This window comes from Hyposmocoma kahamanoa, unplaced genomic scaffold, assembly GCF_003589595.1.
Source record: "Hyposmocoma kahamanoa isolate Upper Pololo Valley unplaced genomic scaffold, ASM358959v1 88, whole genome shotgun sequence".
NCBI lineage: Eukaryota > Metazoa > Arthropoda > Insecta > Lepidoptera > Cosmopterigidae > Hyposmocoma > Hyposmocoma kahamanoa.
The window spans coordinates 6,325,318-6,344,648 of record NW_020654466.1 but is presented as its reverse complement, the minus strand read 5'-3'; the positions used below and the strand labels follow the sequence as shown (position 1 = coordinate 6,344,648).

General features: G+C 38.2%; 1 protein-coding gene across 1 annotated transcript; it reads right to left on the bottom strand.

Moving 5' to 3' along the window:
• Positions 1-5,722: 5,722 nt before the first annotated feature.
• LOC113235887 lies at positions 5,723-15,060 on the bottom strand. The gene is made up of 3 exons (XM_026471809.1): positions 14,959-15,060; positions 7,167-7,391; positions 5,723-7,102 (listed from the first exon to the last, which is right to left on the bottom strand). Exons 1-3 carry the CDS (start codon positions 15,058-15,060, stop codon positions 5,723-5,725), a joined length of 1,707 nt encoding a protein of 568 aa, XP_026327594.1.
• Between the last annotated feature and the right edge of the window lie 4,271 nt (positions 15,061-19,331).

Genomic DNA, 19,331 nt, shown 5'->3' with positions numbered 1-19,331 from the left:
TTTATATTGACTTTTTCACATTCGTGTTGTCGTAGCGAGGCTTCAGATTTAACTCGTGATCCGCAAACAAATATCTGCTTCATCATGTGGGACTGAATGTCTTGTTATGTACACTACCCGTACCATGTGTTTAGTGTCGACAAATATCGAACACTGAATTCAATAGTATCGCGAGTCAGAAATTATCATCATCGTTTAGGGCACTACACGACTAGGTTTGTGTCACAAGTAAAAAAATTCTATCAATCCAAAAAAACGGAAAAATTGTGCTGTCGTTTGACTTAGTGCCAAGTTAGATAATCTCCAAGTTAAGCGATATGCCTGCGACATAGCAGTTGCAGTATCACTAAGAGCTTTAAATCGCAAAAATCTGACGGACACTGCCACAGCGCCTGTCACCCTGAGATGTAAGTTAACAAGTCTCATGTGCCTGTAATATCACCAGCACCATTACCCTTCAAAACCGGAATGCAGTGATACTTACACTACTACTTAGCGGCAGTAACGTTGAAAATCAGCGTCTGACTCGCCCGAGATAGACATAATTGCTGAGTTGTGTCCTTTTCTCTTTTGTGCCACTATGCACACTTAGGGTGGGTTCCCATTAAGTCGTAACGTTTCATTTATCATTGGACGACTGTTGCGACTAGCCTGTTTCTATATCACTACTATCTGTTGTGACTGTATCGTGTACGGTTATTTCATCGTTGAACGACTGTCGTATCGAGCAGTTCCCACTAAATCGTGACGACAATTTATCAGTTCACGGCAGCCGGTTTATCGTTTGCACGACAGAAATATTTGAAGCTGCGATTATCTGTCGTCACATTTTATCGTGGCGTTTTATTTATCGTCCGACGACTGTCGTACTAGCTCTTCCCATTGTCATGACAGTCTGTCGTCGTAACGTCAAAAAAGTCGTTAACGACATATTTTTATTGTGTTGTTCTATGTTTGAAGAACTTCATTTAAATATACAAGCCACAACACTTGAAACTGCACGACTATCTGTCGTTACGACATAATGAGAACGCGCTCTGGACCTAAAAATTACGCAGTTATGAATAACTTGTTGTTTTAGTGTATTAATTTTAAGTCTGTAAAATGGCTTAATGGATTGAATAAACGTTTTTGTTTCTTAAATAGAAAACCAATTTTTGCTCGACAAGTTTCGAACCAGTCCGAGGTTCTTAAACATAAGATTCCGCGGCAGTGACTCGACGGAAACTACTAACTACCAAAGACCTGGCAGCCCGATCACTTGTACGGTTGCGGGCGCAGGCGGCGACGGCGAGCAACTACCTCTCGTTTGCTTAATTTTTATTAAAGTAACCATAATTGCACACCATACTAACAACGACACTTCCTAGTCTTATCCACGCTAATCACTGACGAAATACCTAGCAATGTTTTCCAGCCGGGGGTACCGATCATCCAATATCTCGATTGATTTTGCTTTCCATCTTATTGTATTATGTTTTGCTTGTAATCCATTCCTATATTTCAGTTATTTTTTTATTTGGATAGGTGCGTGCTAGTTTTCGGTGAACGTGTACATCGGAAATTTAAAGAAACTGTTGTAATTATTACTTACGTTTATTTGTTTATTTATGTTTGCAATCGCAGTCCGCGTTTGTCACGGCCCCTGTCCAAGAATTAATATCGCCGCACAGGGCTCCAAACCACGACAATCTGCGCTCAAAAAGAGAGCCTATTTTTTTTATATTTGTTCTATTCAGTGCTCGATAGTTTTTTGCGGTTCGTGCTTTGTTACTGTGTTAGAGGATTTTCAATGGGCAACAGTGTGTTGGTTTCGTCATTTCGGACAGATAGACGAACTGAAAATCATATTTCGTATGCCTACACATTGGTTACCTATCACAAGCTAGAAACGTGATTTACTTGCTGAATTTTGTTTCTCCGCAAACCGTTAGGTAACCATTGAACAGATTTTGTTTCATTTGTCCAAAAAAAAAAACATTACGAATTGTTTTGTTACATCTTTCATTTATTACTTCTCTATTTTGACACATAGATAAGATATTCGTTTCCGAATCTCATTTCCCTGATATTTCGTTATACTTTGTTTAAACGTGTAAAAAGTGTAAAACGTGTTTTGTATTAATTTAGTATACATATTTCACACAAATCATAATGAAACGACTACTATGCAAGCAAAGGAGCAAGCAAGTATGCGTGTTTAATATGCAATCGTACAACCATGCGAACAAGCAAGCTAGCAGCGTCGTTTGCTGCGCTCGCTCTGCAATTCCATAACCTAATCTATCAGTGTCATTTTGGTTTCATTCTTAATTTATAATAATTCGAAAGTTCATACTTGAACCATAGCTATAATAATCTGAATGCTAGCAACCAAGCAAGTAAGCGTGTAAAAGTTTTTCAAACAAACAATAGCTTTGTTGTAAGATATTTCTGTGTTACATATTGATGCCAAAACAATCATTGCACTAATGAAAAAAAGTCGAATTCAGTTCGGAATAATGAGATTCGGAAGAAAGTACTTAAGTAATTCATGTTTACAATAGGTTGCTCCACACATTGTCATGACAATTTACTGAAACCTCTGTAGATATATAAGTACATATTTACTCCTATATAATAGAAAACAGTATCTGTTTTAAACATAACTAAGTATAACAGTAATGTAAGTATTACTACGTTGTACGCTTTGGAAGGGTAAGTAAGGGTGCTGGTGAAATTACAGGAACATGGGACTTGTCAACTTATGCCTCAAGATGACGGGCGCAGTGGCAGTGCCTCTAACATCTTTGCGATCTAAAGTTTTGAGGCGGTACTTCAACTGTTATGGATAGGCGTGTCGCTTGCCAACAGGCGCACGACTTGTTCTTTTCGTCACTTGGTATTACAAAAAAAGTTATTCTAACACTAAGTTTCATGACCATTGTATATGTATATTCTTAATTGCACCAAACAAAAGAAAAAAATATGTAAAAGGTGAGCAAAGCTGGACTTAAGCTTTCTTTCAGGCAGTCCTAGGCAGTGAGAGCAAAAAGTAATAAGCGGGCAAAATTCGTCATTATTCAAAATTCTAGTGTCAATTTCCAATTAATTTCGGAAGTGCATAGCTTTATTCTAATAAAGTTTGATCTATTTCAATTACGACGTAAACAATTGGGGTAAATGTAAATTTGTGCCTAAAGAATAACCAACTATAAGGTTCAAAGTTCAGTATTCGAATCATAATAAATGCCATAAATACGGAATGCGAATATGATGTTCGTCATTTAGCCAATAAAGTGTGAAGTTGGCTATGGCATAGCCAAATTCACGTCTAAGCTTTATATCAAATTAGTTATCTAGCAGTTTTAGTCTGCGATTTCGTTTAGACTCTGATAAAATATCAAAGCTAAAGTCAAGTCAAAATAATCTTTATTGCATGGGCAAATTATACTTGAAATCGTCATACTGATTACACTCTAGTGCTCATTCTTGAGGCAGATTCCCCTAAGAAGATTGAGCAAGAAACTCTGGGATTGCTGTTTGTAGGTATTAATATTTATTTCAATCATCATAGATCTAGACACCTGTAAGTAAACAGATCACTACCACGGATTTTTGTCATCCAAGTACGCAGAAGTTGTATAATAAATAACCTTTATTAATAAGTTTCTATTTTACTATAGTTTTAAACCTCGTGAATGGCAACTTTTTAATATCAACCGGAATCTTATAGAAGCATATACATAGTCCATTAAATAAATTCGTGACTATGTGATGGCGACTGACTGTCAAGAACAGTCAGTTTATTTGTATTCCTCGCATATTAAGTCGTCCGTCACAGTACATCCAAGTTAATTTACGTCAATAAGCATACAATTTTTGACAAGAAAAATAATGAGAGACAAGTAACATTATCGTAAGCGCTATTTTTACCTAAACAGCGTTTTTTATTGTAAATGATATTTTAAACTATAACGGACGAGAACGTGTCGACATTTCCCGTCAAAATTACATCAAACAAATTATAGAAAAAGCTAAGTTTCGTTAGCTCAACTGGTTTTTATATTCTAGTGTATAGTTTCCCAAAGTGGTCCCTACCATCCCCCAGTGGGCGCTGAAGAGTCTTAGGGGGGCGGTAGGGGCTTCGAATGGCGTTAATGCTGTCCAGGTGCTACTAATATATTTTTTCCTTGTGATTTTTTGTGTAAATAAAAATAACGTGTTTTCAATTATTTTTTGTGGTGGCGAGCGTTGAAATTTTTTTGTCTTATCTAAGTATTAAAAGTAAGCGACCCTACTTGTTTTCGCAACCGACATAGTTCATTACAATTTCATCGTTTACTATAAACAAAGTGGTAAGAAACGTGTTGCATACATTGACTTACAAATAATTGTAAGTCAATGGTTGCATATGAAATATAAAATCCGTGGTTGCATCTTGTTGCATATTTTTAATCGCCAGTGTTGCCTTAAAAGCCTGAAATCCTTAAAAATGTCAAAAATATTGTAAGCGCCGAATAAGGCTTAAACATTCAGTTTTTTTAAAATAGTTTAGTTCTTACAGAATCGGTTACGAAATTCATCATTATTTTATGTATTACTAAGGTCAATGATTGCAAGTCAATTTAGTTTTTTTTATGTAGTAACATTTTAAAAAACACCTGTCCAGTAAAATTTGTTTTTTGTCGCTTACGTCGCGTCGGCGGTAATGCCTCAATATGAGCATTCAACTCCTCTTGTTTTATTATATTAAGTGACGGGATGAACAAGTCGTGCGCCTGATGGTAAGCTACACGCCTATCCATAACAGTTGCAGTGCCACTCAGAGCTTTAAATCACAAAGATATGGCACTGCCACTGCGCCCGTCACCCTGAACCATAAGTTGACAAGTCCCATGAGCCTGTAATTTCACCAGCACCCCTACCCTTCAAAACCGGAACACAGTAATGCTGACATTATTGCTTGGCGGCAGAAACAGGCAAAGTGGCAGTACTTTTCTGGACCTTTTCACAAGGAGCTCTACCGCTACTACTATTCGCCTCCTTCTCCAATTTTGGAATCTGTTTAAAGTAAAAACCATCTTGCAACAACAATGATTAAAAAATGTTTTATTCACACTCAATCGTCGAGCTTCATATTAATACCCATTTTACAATTCAGTGTTTATTTGGTACTGAATTTATTCGCATAGCGATCGTGTTTTAAGGTGTATTAATACAATTTAATTTTTAAATGGACATCCGATAGTTCCACTCTATCCCATGGACTATTTGACGTTGACAATATTGTGCAAAAAGTTTGACTTTTCATTACGATTTTCTGACAGCTTGACTGTTGAATATTTGTTATTTACATTTAAATTTGCGGTTTGTTTATTGACATCACTAAAATCGACGTGCACTCGGAGATTTATTTTTAAATTGTAAATGTTGTTTGCGATTGCGAAGATATAGATTATCGATTTCTTAGGTTTTCGCGATTGTTGCACATTGAAAATAGAATTCATTTCAGCTCAGCAGTACTAATGTAGGCTGCTCATTGGATGGCGTTATAGTTAACAATATCAGCTATGCAGATGACATGGTGCTGCTGAGCCCATCATTATGTGCCCTCCGCGAGCTACTTAAGATTTGTGAGAATTCTGCTGTTGCCCAAGGACTCAGGTATAAAGACCCATTTAGATGGAGAGAGTTTCTCGTCTCGAAGATACGATTATCGAAAGAATATAAAAAAAATTCCTCATCTAAACCGCGCGGTGTTGCTGGCGGATCGCAGAAGCGCGAGCTCGTGCGTCCACCAGTAGACCTCCCTCTTCTTGGGAGGCCTGCCGCCGCTACGGGGCATTGCGGCATCGCAGATGGCAGTCAGATTCCTTCTGAACCCGACTGCCATCTCATTCGAACCCACTTGGGGGGAAGCGCCCCATGCGGCCACGATAGCCGCCTCCGTTGTCCTTTCGGCATCGAATTTGGCGAGGGCCCAACGGAGAAACCCCTCTCGCCCTCGCCCTCGCCGTGCAGGCGTCGTCGTTGACGCCTGCGAGGAGGAGACCCTGAACCTTATGTATACGTGGTCCGAAAGGGTCTCCTCCCCCTCCAGCACCCGCCAGTCCTGCACTTGTGAGGCTAGGGTGGGGGTCGCGAACGTTATGTCCACGATGGAACCCCCCCACCTCCTCACGCAGGTGTTGGCTGTGTCGCGGTTGGCGACGACCAGGCCGTTGGCCGTCACCCACGCCTGCACCGCTCGCCCCTTGGCGTTGGGCAAGCAGCTGCCCCAAGCCGCCGATTTGGCATTGAGGTCGCCCATTACCAAAATATTCGCCGGGGCGAGCCTCCTCACGACCGAGCTGAGCCTCAACAAGAACGGCTCAAACTCGGCCATTGGGCGGTTGAGCGAAAAATAAACGCCCACTACCGCCACCCCTCCTCCGCACACTGCCACCACGTAACCGGCCCCCCTCTCTTTTACGACGAGAGGGGGAGCCGCCGACGGCGTGACGATAACCACGACACCGTCCATGTCCCCAGCCCAGTTGGAATGCCTGGGAACGTAGTACGGGTCCGCGGCTACCGCAACGTCCACTGACCACTGAGGCATGGACTGCACGAACAAGTCCTGTGCTCTGGCGCAGTGGTTCGGGTTCACCTGGAGGAAGTTGAGTTCAAGCCTGTCCATCAATAGACATCTCAACTTCCTCCACTGGCGCAGCCGTAGGTACCGTTGCTGCGGTGGAGGCCTGGCTACTGGGGTCTCCTTAGCCTTCATTGGGGGAGGGCGACACGCCTTCTCTCCCATTATGTGCGCCGCCGGCCGACCAAGATCGGCGCAGACGGCGCACTTTGGCTCCGCCTGACATCCAGCCGCCCGGTGACCTGGCTTGCCGCACCGGTAGCACAAATTGCTCCGGTTCAAGCTCACTGGGCAGCGACGTCCTACGTGAGCGATGCCCATGCAGCGATAGCACCGCATGGGCAACGGTTCAAGCACTCTGACGTGTGCAGTGCTCCACCCCACCCGGAACTTTGTGGCGACCACCGCCTTGGCGACGACGATGGGGCAGCGTACGACGACTGCCCCGCGGCCGTCCGCTCCGGTAGCGATGGCGCCCACCCGAACCTGGTCAACGGAGCATGACCCTTTCGCCACCACGGCCGCACGCACCTCCTCGGCCTCGGCCGACGGAGTCGTCGAGGTCGGAGATGCGCAGCTCCACGCATTTTGTGGGCCGTGCGACCGCAACGTCGTCGCCTAACACTTCCCGGAGCCTGGAGGCCAAGCGGTCTGCCTTTTCGTCGCTGGCGGCGTCCGGGACCTCCAAAATGCGGGCCCCGGTGGCGGTCTCCCTAATACGCACGTCTTGACGTGCATGGGAGATCGTCTGAGCGTACGTGAAACTTAACCTAACCTAACCGAACATAATCGTGTCTTTGCGATAAACATTCAACATACCATGAAAGTGCAACTGTTTCGTTAAAATTTGGTTTTTGGTGTAATGAAAATTCGACAAAAAAAATTTGACTTTGTGATAGGTTACCCACCTACCGCCTTTCAAGCAGGGGCCGTGGGTTCGAATCCGTGCTCACACCTTTGAGTTTCGCAGAATTTATGTGCGTTAAATTTAATTTGAAACTTTTCGGTGAAAGAAAATATCGTGGTGCAATCTACATGTGGGAGAAGGTTCACAGCCGTCGAAAAACGTGTAAACCTCGAACCTGCAATGGGCCAGTGCGGCGGACTATGGCCTAAACCATAGGTTCCCAAACTTTTTAGCTCACCGCCTACTTAGCCGCTCACGCGATACATGCAGCCGTAGACGCATACCACACCTAGAGGTGCCTAACTATAACTCCGCCATTTGTGAACCGATTTTGATGATTCTTTTTTTTTTTGGAAAGAGGGTACCTCAGAAGTGGTCACATTTAAATTTGAAGAAAATATTCGACCTCCAAGGGTGGTAAACTAGAGGATGAATGACTTTTGAAGTCGGTTTTTTTTTAGTACTCTGTATTGAGGTTAGGTTAGGTTATTTTTGCAAATGTGGTAGCAACCCCTGGACAGCGTCGATGTTCCGCCCCAGTTGTTCCGAGGCCCCTACCTAGGACTCTTTAGCGCCACTGGGGGGCGGTAGGGAAACTATGACCTAAATCCTCACCTGAGAGGAGCCCCGTGCTAGCAGTGGGACATAAAATGGCATGAAGATGAAGGACTGAGACTTTGCTCTATATTACTTATGTACTCCTTTACCTATGCGTCATGTTGTCTTTTGGAGTACACTTTTTGAGGGGGAATGTTTCAATTTTGTATTTTTCTCTTTGTAATTCTTACTAAATAATTATCCATTTCTTTCACAAACTTTATCGACTTCATTAGTTTCCGAGGAACCCGATAATGCAACTTGATAAACCCACATTGATATTATAACTCTATTCTATTTTATTTTAATTATATCGATAAACATAATGGCACCTACCAGGATCGCATATCTTTGTACAAGTGCTGTGAATTAACTGTGAGATTAGCATACGTAATTACGAACTCTTATCGCTGGTTTAATTGCACTGTAATGAAGCAACGGGAACTTATTCCATGCTGTATTTATTGACTACACGTTTTGTGCTTAAGCGTATTTGGTATTTAGAACCTTGTAACAGTATGAGCTATGCACTGATGCTAGTTTCAAACACATCGCTTCGCTAGTATATGTGTTGTAAATCTAATATGTGAAATCCCAGATTATATCATTTCGGAACGTAGAATTTGATTCTCTACACGTCAATAAAAATGTCGTTACCATATTGTTAGAAACTATTACAAGATAATCTACTTAACTAAAAATGAGATAAACTTTTTGTGAACTAGTTCTGGATAAATGTCCTTACTCAAAAATATGAAATTATTTATTAATTTTTCTTTTTAAATATATTTGGCAAGTAAGAAATGGCTTAGAAGTAATAAACTTTAACGTATATATAAATTTTAATAATCTTTCACGGGAAGTGAGTCTTTAATTGTAAAAAAATAAAAACTTAAAAAAAGAATTCAACCAACTTAAAAAAAAGTTTTAATAACTTGTACCCTTTTTTTAACCTTACTAAAAACTAGGTATTAAACTATAGTGAAAAAAATTAATCTGTGCTGTGACAAATATACCTGATAATAGAAAATTTGGGTGCTGTTGGGTGTATTTAAGAGATAAGTTTACAGAAATTAATATTCTTACACTAGCGTCACAGTACATTTATGAAAATTTTATTTATATTACGAAGGAATTTTTTTTAGTGTTCGATCTTTGTATGATTATAATGAACTAGTAGAGTAATTTCGCAAAAATAATTGTATGTCGTGGTGAAACATAGTGACATTCAATAAAAACTTAAAAATTACAGTGTAATTTATGTTAAGAAGGATAATATTTTAATAAGAAAAGTAAATATTAATATGAGGAATAAAAATAAACTGGTTGTTCTTGACAGTCGTCTTCACTAAGTCACGAATATTTAAGGGGCTTATTATACTCTTCTGTAATAAGATTCCGGTTGATATTCAAAATTTGTCATTCACAAGGTTTGAAACTATAGTGAAACAAAAACTTTATACTAATATACAGCTTCAGCGTACTTATATGACAAAAATCCACGTAAGTGACCCGTTTACCTCTTTCAGGTTGTTTTTACCTATGTTATTTGAAATACATATATATGGTAAATTTTAAATTTGTACAAATGTCTATTCACAAAGAGCGACCTCAGTCTTACTTATTTTTCAAAACGGAATATACGCCATAGAGATCTGGAATACGTATTGGCATATATATTGGCATACGCCAATCTGGAACACAAACGTGTTTCATTGTGGTAGAAACAGGTAGCTAGAGTAATGGTTTCCTAGTTACGTTCTCTACAGAATCGCGAGAAAAGATGTTTTGTTACCCAGAGGGTCACTGCATTAGTATGTCATTTACCTACGTTAGCATCAAGGGAAAATTGATATCTATTCGCAAATTTATAAAATATTTTAGTAAATAAATTATAATATGTTTTATTTTTATTTATTTTATTGTTTTTAGAAAAAAGTATACATAAATATTGAAAAGTACCATATCGTTAAAACCTACTTGGGTTTGTTTCGATGCCATTCATTCCTCATGCTATGAACGAACTAACACAAAATATTAAAAAAATCTTAGAAGTATGTAGACATTGTATTTATCTTTATTTATTTATATTTAATATTAATAATTGTATTATATAATAACATAAAGTAGCAAGAATAAACGGGCATGTTTGTAAAGACTAGTGGGAGTGGAGGATGCAAAGGAGGTTAGTCAACAGCGTAGTTGGTAGAGGTCCATGTTCTATCTACCCCGGTGGAAGACAGGCGTGAGTATAAATGTATGTAAATGAATTATTTTCGGATCTAAATCGCATACCAACTGTGAAGGAAGGTTTTAACAACTTTACAGGATGAAGAAGTAATCATTTATATAGCACCTGGATTATTAAATAAAAATACGTAGTTTACATACATGTGTAATAAAAATATTTAATAACTACATATTTTTATTTAATAAACCAGATTCTATATAAACGACGCAAACAATTTTTTACTTCACCTGTAAAGTTGTTAAAATTGAGATAGTACCGATTACCAGTTCGCAGTCGACATTTGATTTATTTGTTTATTTTTCAAACAAACCATGCATGACGACCTCCGTGTTCGAGTGGCTTGCATACCGGTTTCCATGGTGTCGCCATCTCTGAGGTCCTCGGTTCGATCCTTGGCCGGGTTAATGAAGAAAACTATCTTTTCTATATTGTCTCGGGTCTGGGTGCTTGTGGTTCCGTCGTAGTTTCCAATTTCCGTAACACAAATGCTTTAGTTACCTTGGGATCATATCAACATGTGTGATATTGTTGAATAATATTTACACCCACGTATCAGGTCTTCATAGTTCACGACAGTAAATATGTTCTCTTCGTATGAGATTGAAGCAATAGTGAAAACCTAACAATTCGATAAATAAACCAATGTTACACGTGTAATACAGTATTGAATAACAACATCTCAACAATAAATAAAAGTAATATCACAGGACTAAGTTTGTTATTTCATTTATATTATACACCTAGCTGATATTTGAGTACAGTAGACAATTAATCGAATTAATAAATTGCAGCATTCAAATTTATGACTATGTCTCATACTGCAACTGTTTCACCGACAACGTCGGTATTGAAACTGCTCGTCGTAACTTTGTTGCGACGTCCAATGGAGAACTTGTGCTGTCATTTAACGTTGCTTTACTTGCTTCATAGAATAAAATTGTTACTGATGTTTCAAAAAAATCTAGCATCGTAATTTTGTCTAATATTACAGGTCCCATGGTCACAAGTTGACTGAGGTGGTAAAGGGCCCGAAACGTCGAAACGAAAAAATAAATATACGCGATTTAAACCCGGAAAAATTGTTTCATTTCCTATGTGTAACAATCGCGAACACCTTAGATCTCGAAATGTCGATAACTTTTTACTCGACTGCGTTAGAATGAAGGTTATGTTTTTTTATGTATGTCCACGTCTATGTCATGCTGTACAGGCTTGATGGATTTTGACATATTATTATAAGGGTCATTAGATTCGTCTTGATTGTGGGAGTGTCATAGGCAGAACAAAACACATCGCATGCATAGTGCATTCTACATTGCTCAAACAAAGCTCTATAGATTAAAGAGCTTGTTGATTTCTTTTCAATTATTTTTTTGCAGTCCAGTTTCTTGTACAACTTTTTTCTTTCCAGCGAAATATTTTTGGAGTCAGGTTTTTGTTTTTTAAATGATTTTTTTTAATGCTTGAATAAAAAGTTTTTATTAGCAGTAGAGATCCTTGCAAAAGAGTTCGTTCAGGGAAGTACTGCCACCTTACCTATTTCTGCCGCCACAGCGTAATGTGAGCATTACTGCATTCCGATTTTGTGATCCGGTGAAATTACAAGCACATTAGACTTGTCAACTTATGTGTGTGCAGTGGCAGTGCCAGATCAGTGAAGCTCTGAAAAGCACTGCCTACGACTTGTTCGTCCCGTCACTTAATACCAAAAATATATAATATACGTCATTTGTTTCATACATTACAATGTTCATGTGATAAAAGCACTTTTGAGATATGATCGCATGTCAATTTATTTACCAACGGCTTTATGTATCCACTATATTTCCATCCCCGAGTAATGTGAGAACAACTGCGTTCCAGCCTGGCCTTGTAGCGTAAGGGCGCTGGTGAAACTGCAGACACATGGGATTCGTCAAATTCATGTTTCAGGTTGACGGATGCACTGGCAATGCTCAGATTTAGAGCTCTGAGTGATACTTTTTATAGTGTCTGTACTTCGTTTAGTTTAGGACTATATTGACTTTGAATAGTATATTGCTACCTTGACTACGTTGCCCGTGGACGCGTAGAGATCTTCCCTCGTGTAGGTATTAGGGCACAACTACAGTAGGTATACAACATGGACTGTGCTGGGGCACCGCAGTCACACTGAGTTATGTTGCTAACAGATTGATTGCATATTTGCAGTTAAGGCGTGAAGTCGTAATCAACTTCAAGCAGTCGATCTCGGCTGCATGAAGTCTGTTTCGACTGCATGCAGTTAATGAATGAAGTCGTTATCAACGTCATGCAGTCGAGGTCTGGGATAATTCGGACTTCACGCTTTAACTGCATGCCGTCGAAACCGACTTAATGCAGTCGAGGTCTCGGCTGCATGAAGTTGATTACGCAAACATGTAGTCAATCTGTTAGCGGCCACGGACTAGCATCCCTGAAATCCCACTTATACATACATTTTGTCACTGCAGCGTCCTACCTGAGTGCGAAGTCGATGTAAGGAGTTCCACACGGGCCGTGAGTGGCAATGCAACTGCTATAAGTGAACGTGTCGCTTACCATCACGTACACCATATGTCGCTCACCATATGGTACTGGCAGAAAATCAGCACTGTTTGCCTTTTCTTGGTCTACAGTATTTATGCTGAGTCAGGCCCATTTCAGCACAAACTGTAGTCATAAGTATTTTAAAATTTTATCAGTTGTTATAGTATTTGTTTGTTTTTCTCACAGTATTTGTTTTGTCTCGCAATATGTGTTTTGTATAAATGTGTATAAAATTAATAATGAATGTTCTATGTGCTTTTATGTTATACTCTGTGAAGTGATTGTAAATGTTTTGTTTCTGTTTGTATTTGTGCTGAATAAACGTGTTATCTATCTATCTATCTATCTATCTATCTATCTACACGACTTGTTCCTTCCGTCACTTGAAATAAAAATATTCTTGTTCTGTATTACTCTTCTAATCTATATGAGCTGCGCTATAGAAGCGTGCTGGGCCCATAACCTAATAAATTTCACACATTATCAATTTAAAAGCCAGCAGATAGTTGTATTTTAAATATTTAATGCAGAGGTGAATATATGATATGAATGCACTTGATTATCAACAGATGTCAGTAGTGATTATTAAACATGTTTAGTTATGTAAATTTTAACAGGCCAGTATTAAGCCCCCAATCGCAATGACTGTTAAAATTCATTCCTTCCTTTTGAGTGAATATTCGCCAGGAAAATATAAAAGAGTTCAGCAAACAGAAAAGAACATGCTTTTGACTTTCTATTAGTTAAATAAAGATAGTGTAAGGATTAATTGTTCAACAGGCAAGCATACAAACAAACTCTTTTCTCTATTAAGAATAATAATAGTTAATGTATTTAATTTAGCTCAGCGTATGCGGTGTTCTAATTGCGCAGGCGCCGGTCGGCCACTTATCATAATGTCTCGCAAATCACGACGCTGCGGGGATAAATCTAGTGTCGATAGAATTTACAGTGCATATTAGGGCTGTGTGAATTATATTATTAGGTAGACTTAGATCAAATTCAGACTGGCATTCGACCCTTTGCGGGTTGGGCAACGTATATTTGTAATAATATAATAATAATAATAATAATAACGCACACACTCAACATAGCCCCGCACTAGGGAAACCCTGTGTCGCGGGTGCCATGGACACACATAGACAACCACAAATTACACCCAAACTCACGAGAGAAATAAATGTAGGCCATACAAATATTTCTCCCGGCCCGGGAATCGAACCTGGGACCTCTGCGTGGCAGTCCGGCATGGTAACCGTTCGGCCACAGAGGCAGTTTGTGAATGTTCAGTAACAATAAAACCATCAATAAATAAATAAACATCATGATAAAGCCAGCATGTCGAAGAAGGTTCATAATAGCGATGCGCGAGTTTGAATGTTACTAATACTAATCATTCGAATGGGCAAATCATTCGCTTAAGTCGAATCCAAACACAATCATTCGACTCGGAGTCGAATGATTACCAATACGGAATGCCTGGCATTCGGTCGGGTGCCCAAGTCGAATGATTATTATTTCGGAACTCCACCAGATCATTCACCAAGTCCATATCAAAATATCCCTGTCCCCGTGTCCATTTACGGTATTTGCCATATGTCAGAGAGTGCTAGGTGACGACGAGTATCGTTGTGCTCTATGGAATCTATGGATTAGTAAGGGATGAATACGAAAATTAGTACTTTACTAATTTGTCATTCGAATGACAGGATTACTAATTACTTACGAGTCGAATATTGAAAGTGCAAGGTGTGCGGCGCACACGGACGTAGAGTCTAACGCGATGCCAAGCGCCTCTCGCAACGCCTCATAAGAGCCTTCGTCCCTCGCAAGTAAACCGGCTATTGCTTCCCAATAACATTCATAATTGCACTATTTGCACCCGAATTTCTGATCACTGGAGAAAATATAACTGTAAGTATTCCATTTGATCGCGTGCCTATTAGAAGGTGCTATGTTGTAAAAGTAATGTTAATTTAAAATATTAAATAGATATTGTCCTTTTTAACACTAGTTTTGCGAATATGTCATTATATATACCTGTATAGTATAGTTGTAATGCGGGCTGGTGGAGTTCTGTTGATGATAATGTAATGTAATTTGGAGAGTAGTAGTGGCCTCCTCAGCCGCCGCAGTCTCCATATATTTTACTTAGTAAGTTTAGTAGTTCAAAAGTTGGAAGTCCAGTTTTATAGGTATTTATTCAGGTTTAACAATAATATTATGATCTTTAAAATGATGTGTTCGCTACCGCGATCGGGCAGGGAGTGACGATGGAATGAAACAAATCAGAATGCGAGGCAAAATAAACAATTCAAAATTTCAATTTAAATACTAGTGTGAGAATAAAATAAGAAATTTAAATAAAAAGGTGGGATATCACATAGTTACTAATTATATAGTTATAATTTAGTGCTCATTAATCAACTTAATGTTCGCCTATCGGTGAGGACCTATAATTGGCACGAATTTATTATTTAAGTTTTTATTCTGTAAGATAGCCGTTGGCCTTCTAATAAGTTAAAATGAAATAACAAATAGAATATTCTTTGAAGATTCTAGACTTTAATATATTCAAATTCAACCCTAAGAAATCCAGTTAGGTTCAAAAATGGTATTGGCACGCGAATTTCCAGCATAAATCGGGGCGACGTCCTGCGCGCACGCACCTCTCACGCTGCTTTATTATGTTCTAACTTCAAGTTATTACAACCTCCTAGAGTTAAACGGTACTACCGTATTTGCACGAACACTCGTTAAGTGTTTAACGACAGCGCTGCGAGGTGCAAGTGGAAAAATTGTTTATGACTAAAGAACCAATGTAGTATGATGGTATTAGATATTTTTACTTATGAAAGTATATTTTATAATTATTAGTACAAATAAAGATCGAACACTCAGAAAACATTTGCTCGATATTGGTATTAACAATTATAAAAACTAGTTAGTGGTCTTTTGACTATAGTCATTTCACAAAAATAATTGAGTATCATTGTGGTCCAACATCGTGACATTCTATAAATTTAAAAATTACAAAGTTTATTTTAATTGTGTAATGCAAAATTGCATATATTGAGAAACACAATAAGACGTAAAAGTTGGCCAAAAAAACATGGAAGACACTTTTCTATCCCCCAATGGACTACGAAACCGAATTATGGAAAACAAAGGGAGAGATCTACGCTAAGAAAATATTTATATTCAGTTTACAAAGACCCATAAATACATACCTTATAGACTAACATATACATATAATAAAACACTAAATTACTAATAATTTACATGTATTATCCGCGATTTGTGACGCAACATGAGTGTCCGGTAACCGGTCTCAGAAACGTCGGTACATGACACTATTCGGTCAAAACTCCTTCTTCATTAAGGTCGACAGATGTTGAGTTGGTACTCTCATGACAAATGAATTAAAATTCACATTGTGGCGGGACCCTAATTGCTCGTCTCTCAGAGCATTGGCTTTCACAGTACATTTACTCAAATATTTTATATGCCCGTAAAAATATACATAATTTCAATAAGAAAGAAGATATCCATAATATTAACCTTACGAGCTAAATCCAAACTCATGGTACCACGATTTCGTTTAACCAAGGTAAACAACTCTTTTATGTTGAACTGTATAAGTTTTTACAATAACATTCCGGAGCATATATTAAGTTTATCATTTCCTAAGTTTAAAAACTACAATAAAAATATTTTAATTGAAAAATCATATTACAAAATTGACGACTACGTGTTAGATAAAGGTGTATGGAAAGACGACACGGCTCCAGAATCCACACAAATTTGATTCAAAGTGTATTCTATAGCATTTAAGTTTATTAGAAAAGAGCAATCCCTAGAGTTTCTTGCTCGTTCTTCTCAGGGAGGTCAGCGTAGTGAACGAGCAGTAGCTTAAATGTGACGTTTTCAAGTGTAAATTTATTTTATGTATGGAATAAATAATCTTTGACTTTGAGTTTGACTCACTCGTATATAGTTCATATTTTTTTTTGGTAATTTCTCACCTGTGCTATCTGTTATAACCACAGACCACATAGTTATAACTATCGTGTTTGAGTTCATTGGTCTCGACAAGGGTTGTTGCTGATGCAGGTTTTTTTACACATCAGCAGATGCTGAAGCGGATGCTAATTTTATCTATTTAAAAAAATCGTGACAAATGTACAGATGTTTATTGAATCTTCTTGAAAAAGTTTATTTAATGATTTTGTGACATTCAACAAACCAATCAGCCGGCCTAGCTTGATCATACTGACATTTATTCAAAGATAAGAACGACGGCTAAGCTGCTTTTGGGCTTGCAGTCTGTTTCTGGATGGTTTGCAAAGTAATGTCACAACGTACATATCCTCAAGAAATATCAGCATCAATCAATGCGGAAGCTGATGCGGATATTTTAATTATTGCCTAATCCGCAATCCTAATCCGCATGGTATGCTGATGCTGATATTCACGACAACCCTGGGGGTCTACTACTGTTCTCTGACCGACATTCGCCCGAAAAAATTACTGTCAAATAAATAATACGCGACCAAATGAAGTCAAGTATGAATCTTCAATCGCAACATGCGTCTTTTATTTTTATTGGTCGAGTATTACTTATTTCACAGCAATTGTTTCGGACGGAGAACGGGACTAGACTCCCTGGGGACCTTCTATGAGCTCTTAGAGCAATCATAGTAAAGCCTGTAAGTTGGATTGCCTGTCAAATTCGTACTCTGACCTCATAAAAACAATTCACTGTTCATGCAGTTTACGTTCCCCATTCGAAATCCGTTCACCTCTTCTTTCATAGCAAAATCGTGTCATGACATAACATTTGCCATGCAAATCTGTAAAAATAAGCAATTCAAAAAAAGTTACTCCGTGACTACCTTTTTTTAGAGTTTGTTAAATTTTTAAGAAATTTCGTTTTAGTTTTATGATATTTTCAGTTTCATAATTATTTGTTATCTTTTTAGGCTATTAAATACTATTAATTATTTTATATATAATAATAACGCATAGAATGATAGTTAAATATCAAACGAACTGTCACAAGTGAGGCAAAAATCAAATTCATGCAGGCTAGTTTTAGTAGTAGGTTAATTTTCGGTTTTAGTGAATATTTATATAAAAATACAAGTTGAAACGCGTTACTTCCTTGTGGAATGTGATGTTATTTTATGTTTGTCTGACGTATTTTTACACTCATTTACCGCACATTTCGTCATTCTTAGCTAAAATTCCTGATCTGTTCGCGGTGCAAGTTGACCTTGAGCACTGAAGGCCCGCCCGCTCGTGTAGGCCCTTTTGGCGCGCTTCAATTTGCCTCACTTAGCGTGTGCGAACTAGGTTTCTATGCGTTATTATTCTAAGTATATAGCGTTTTTTGAAAATTTTAGTTTGTGTTTCCAATCTTTAAAGTATTGTTGATAAATTATAGGCATGAACGTTATTGCAATTTTTAAATGGAATTTTAATCATTTTAATAATTTTATTATTAAATTATTAATAATAAAATTATTTAAAAAACATTCAAATAGTGCCAAATTTGACTTTATTGCAATCAATGAAAATGTACGAATACAAGATACGTTCTTATTATGTCATCAAATTACAGACTTACCTCTCTACACTTCTTACACTCATTTCAATGATAATGACTAGACATGCCATGTAATTTTATCTTACGACAAATTGTAAAGTATGATTGTAAAGTTGCCAATATTACAAAACAAAGTAAGAAGTATAATCAATAAAAAAATATATAATTATCCTCATTTTGAACACAATCGGTTAATAGTGCTTGAACCCTCCCAGGATAGTACATGTGTCTATTTTTTTTCATATGATTTAGTATGTAGTTCCATCTCGCTCTTGTTTGATATGTCAGCTAGTCAGACAGAGACAATAATTAACGTTTAACGTTAAACTCATCATCCTGCCTTACCATTCCTGTCCAACTTTGTGTAGGTCATGATACGAATTTAAGCCATTCAGTTTTATCTTGTCAAGTGAATTGCAAGGAACTTGGCTGGCTGGCTTATAAGCTCATAGTAGGCCCCCTGGTCTCGACGAGTTGTTGGCACTGAAGTGGTGATTTTATTGACTTTTTGGAGTACACTATTTTGTATCGCGGGTTTTTTAGATTAAGATTTTTACGTATCCTCAGTACGTTAGCAAGCAAACTTCAAATTTCAACCCCATCAGTTACTGTTACTGAATAGTATACAAAGCTCAGCCACCGCACTGAAATTCGATCAAAGACGGCATCTCTCGTAGCATTACCTAAACACTTCCTATACCCAAAACACCCGCCTTGTAGGCCTAAATCTATGCCTGTAGAGTGCCTAGACTGAAAATTATTGGGGGAGAGGGGTGGCCCCCTAAGGGAGATCGGGGGCTCGGGG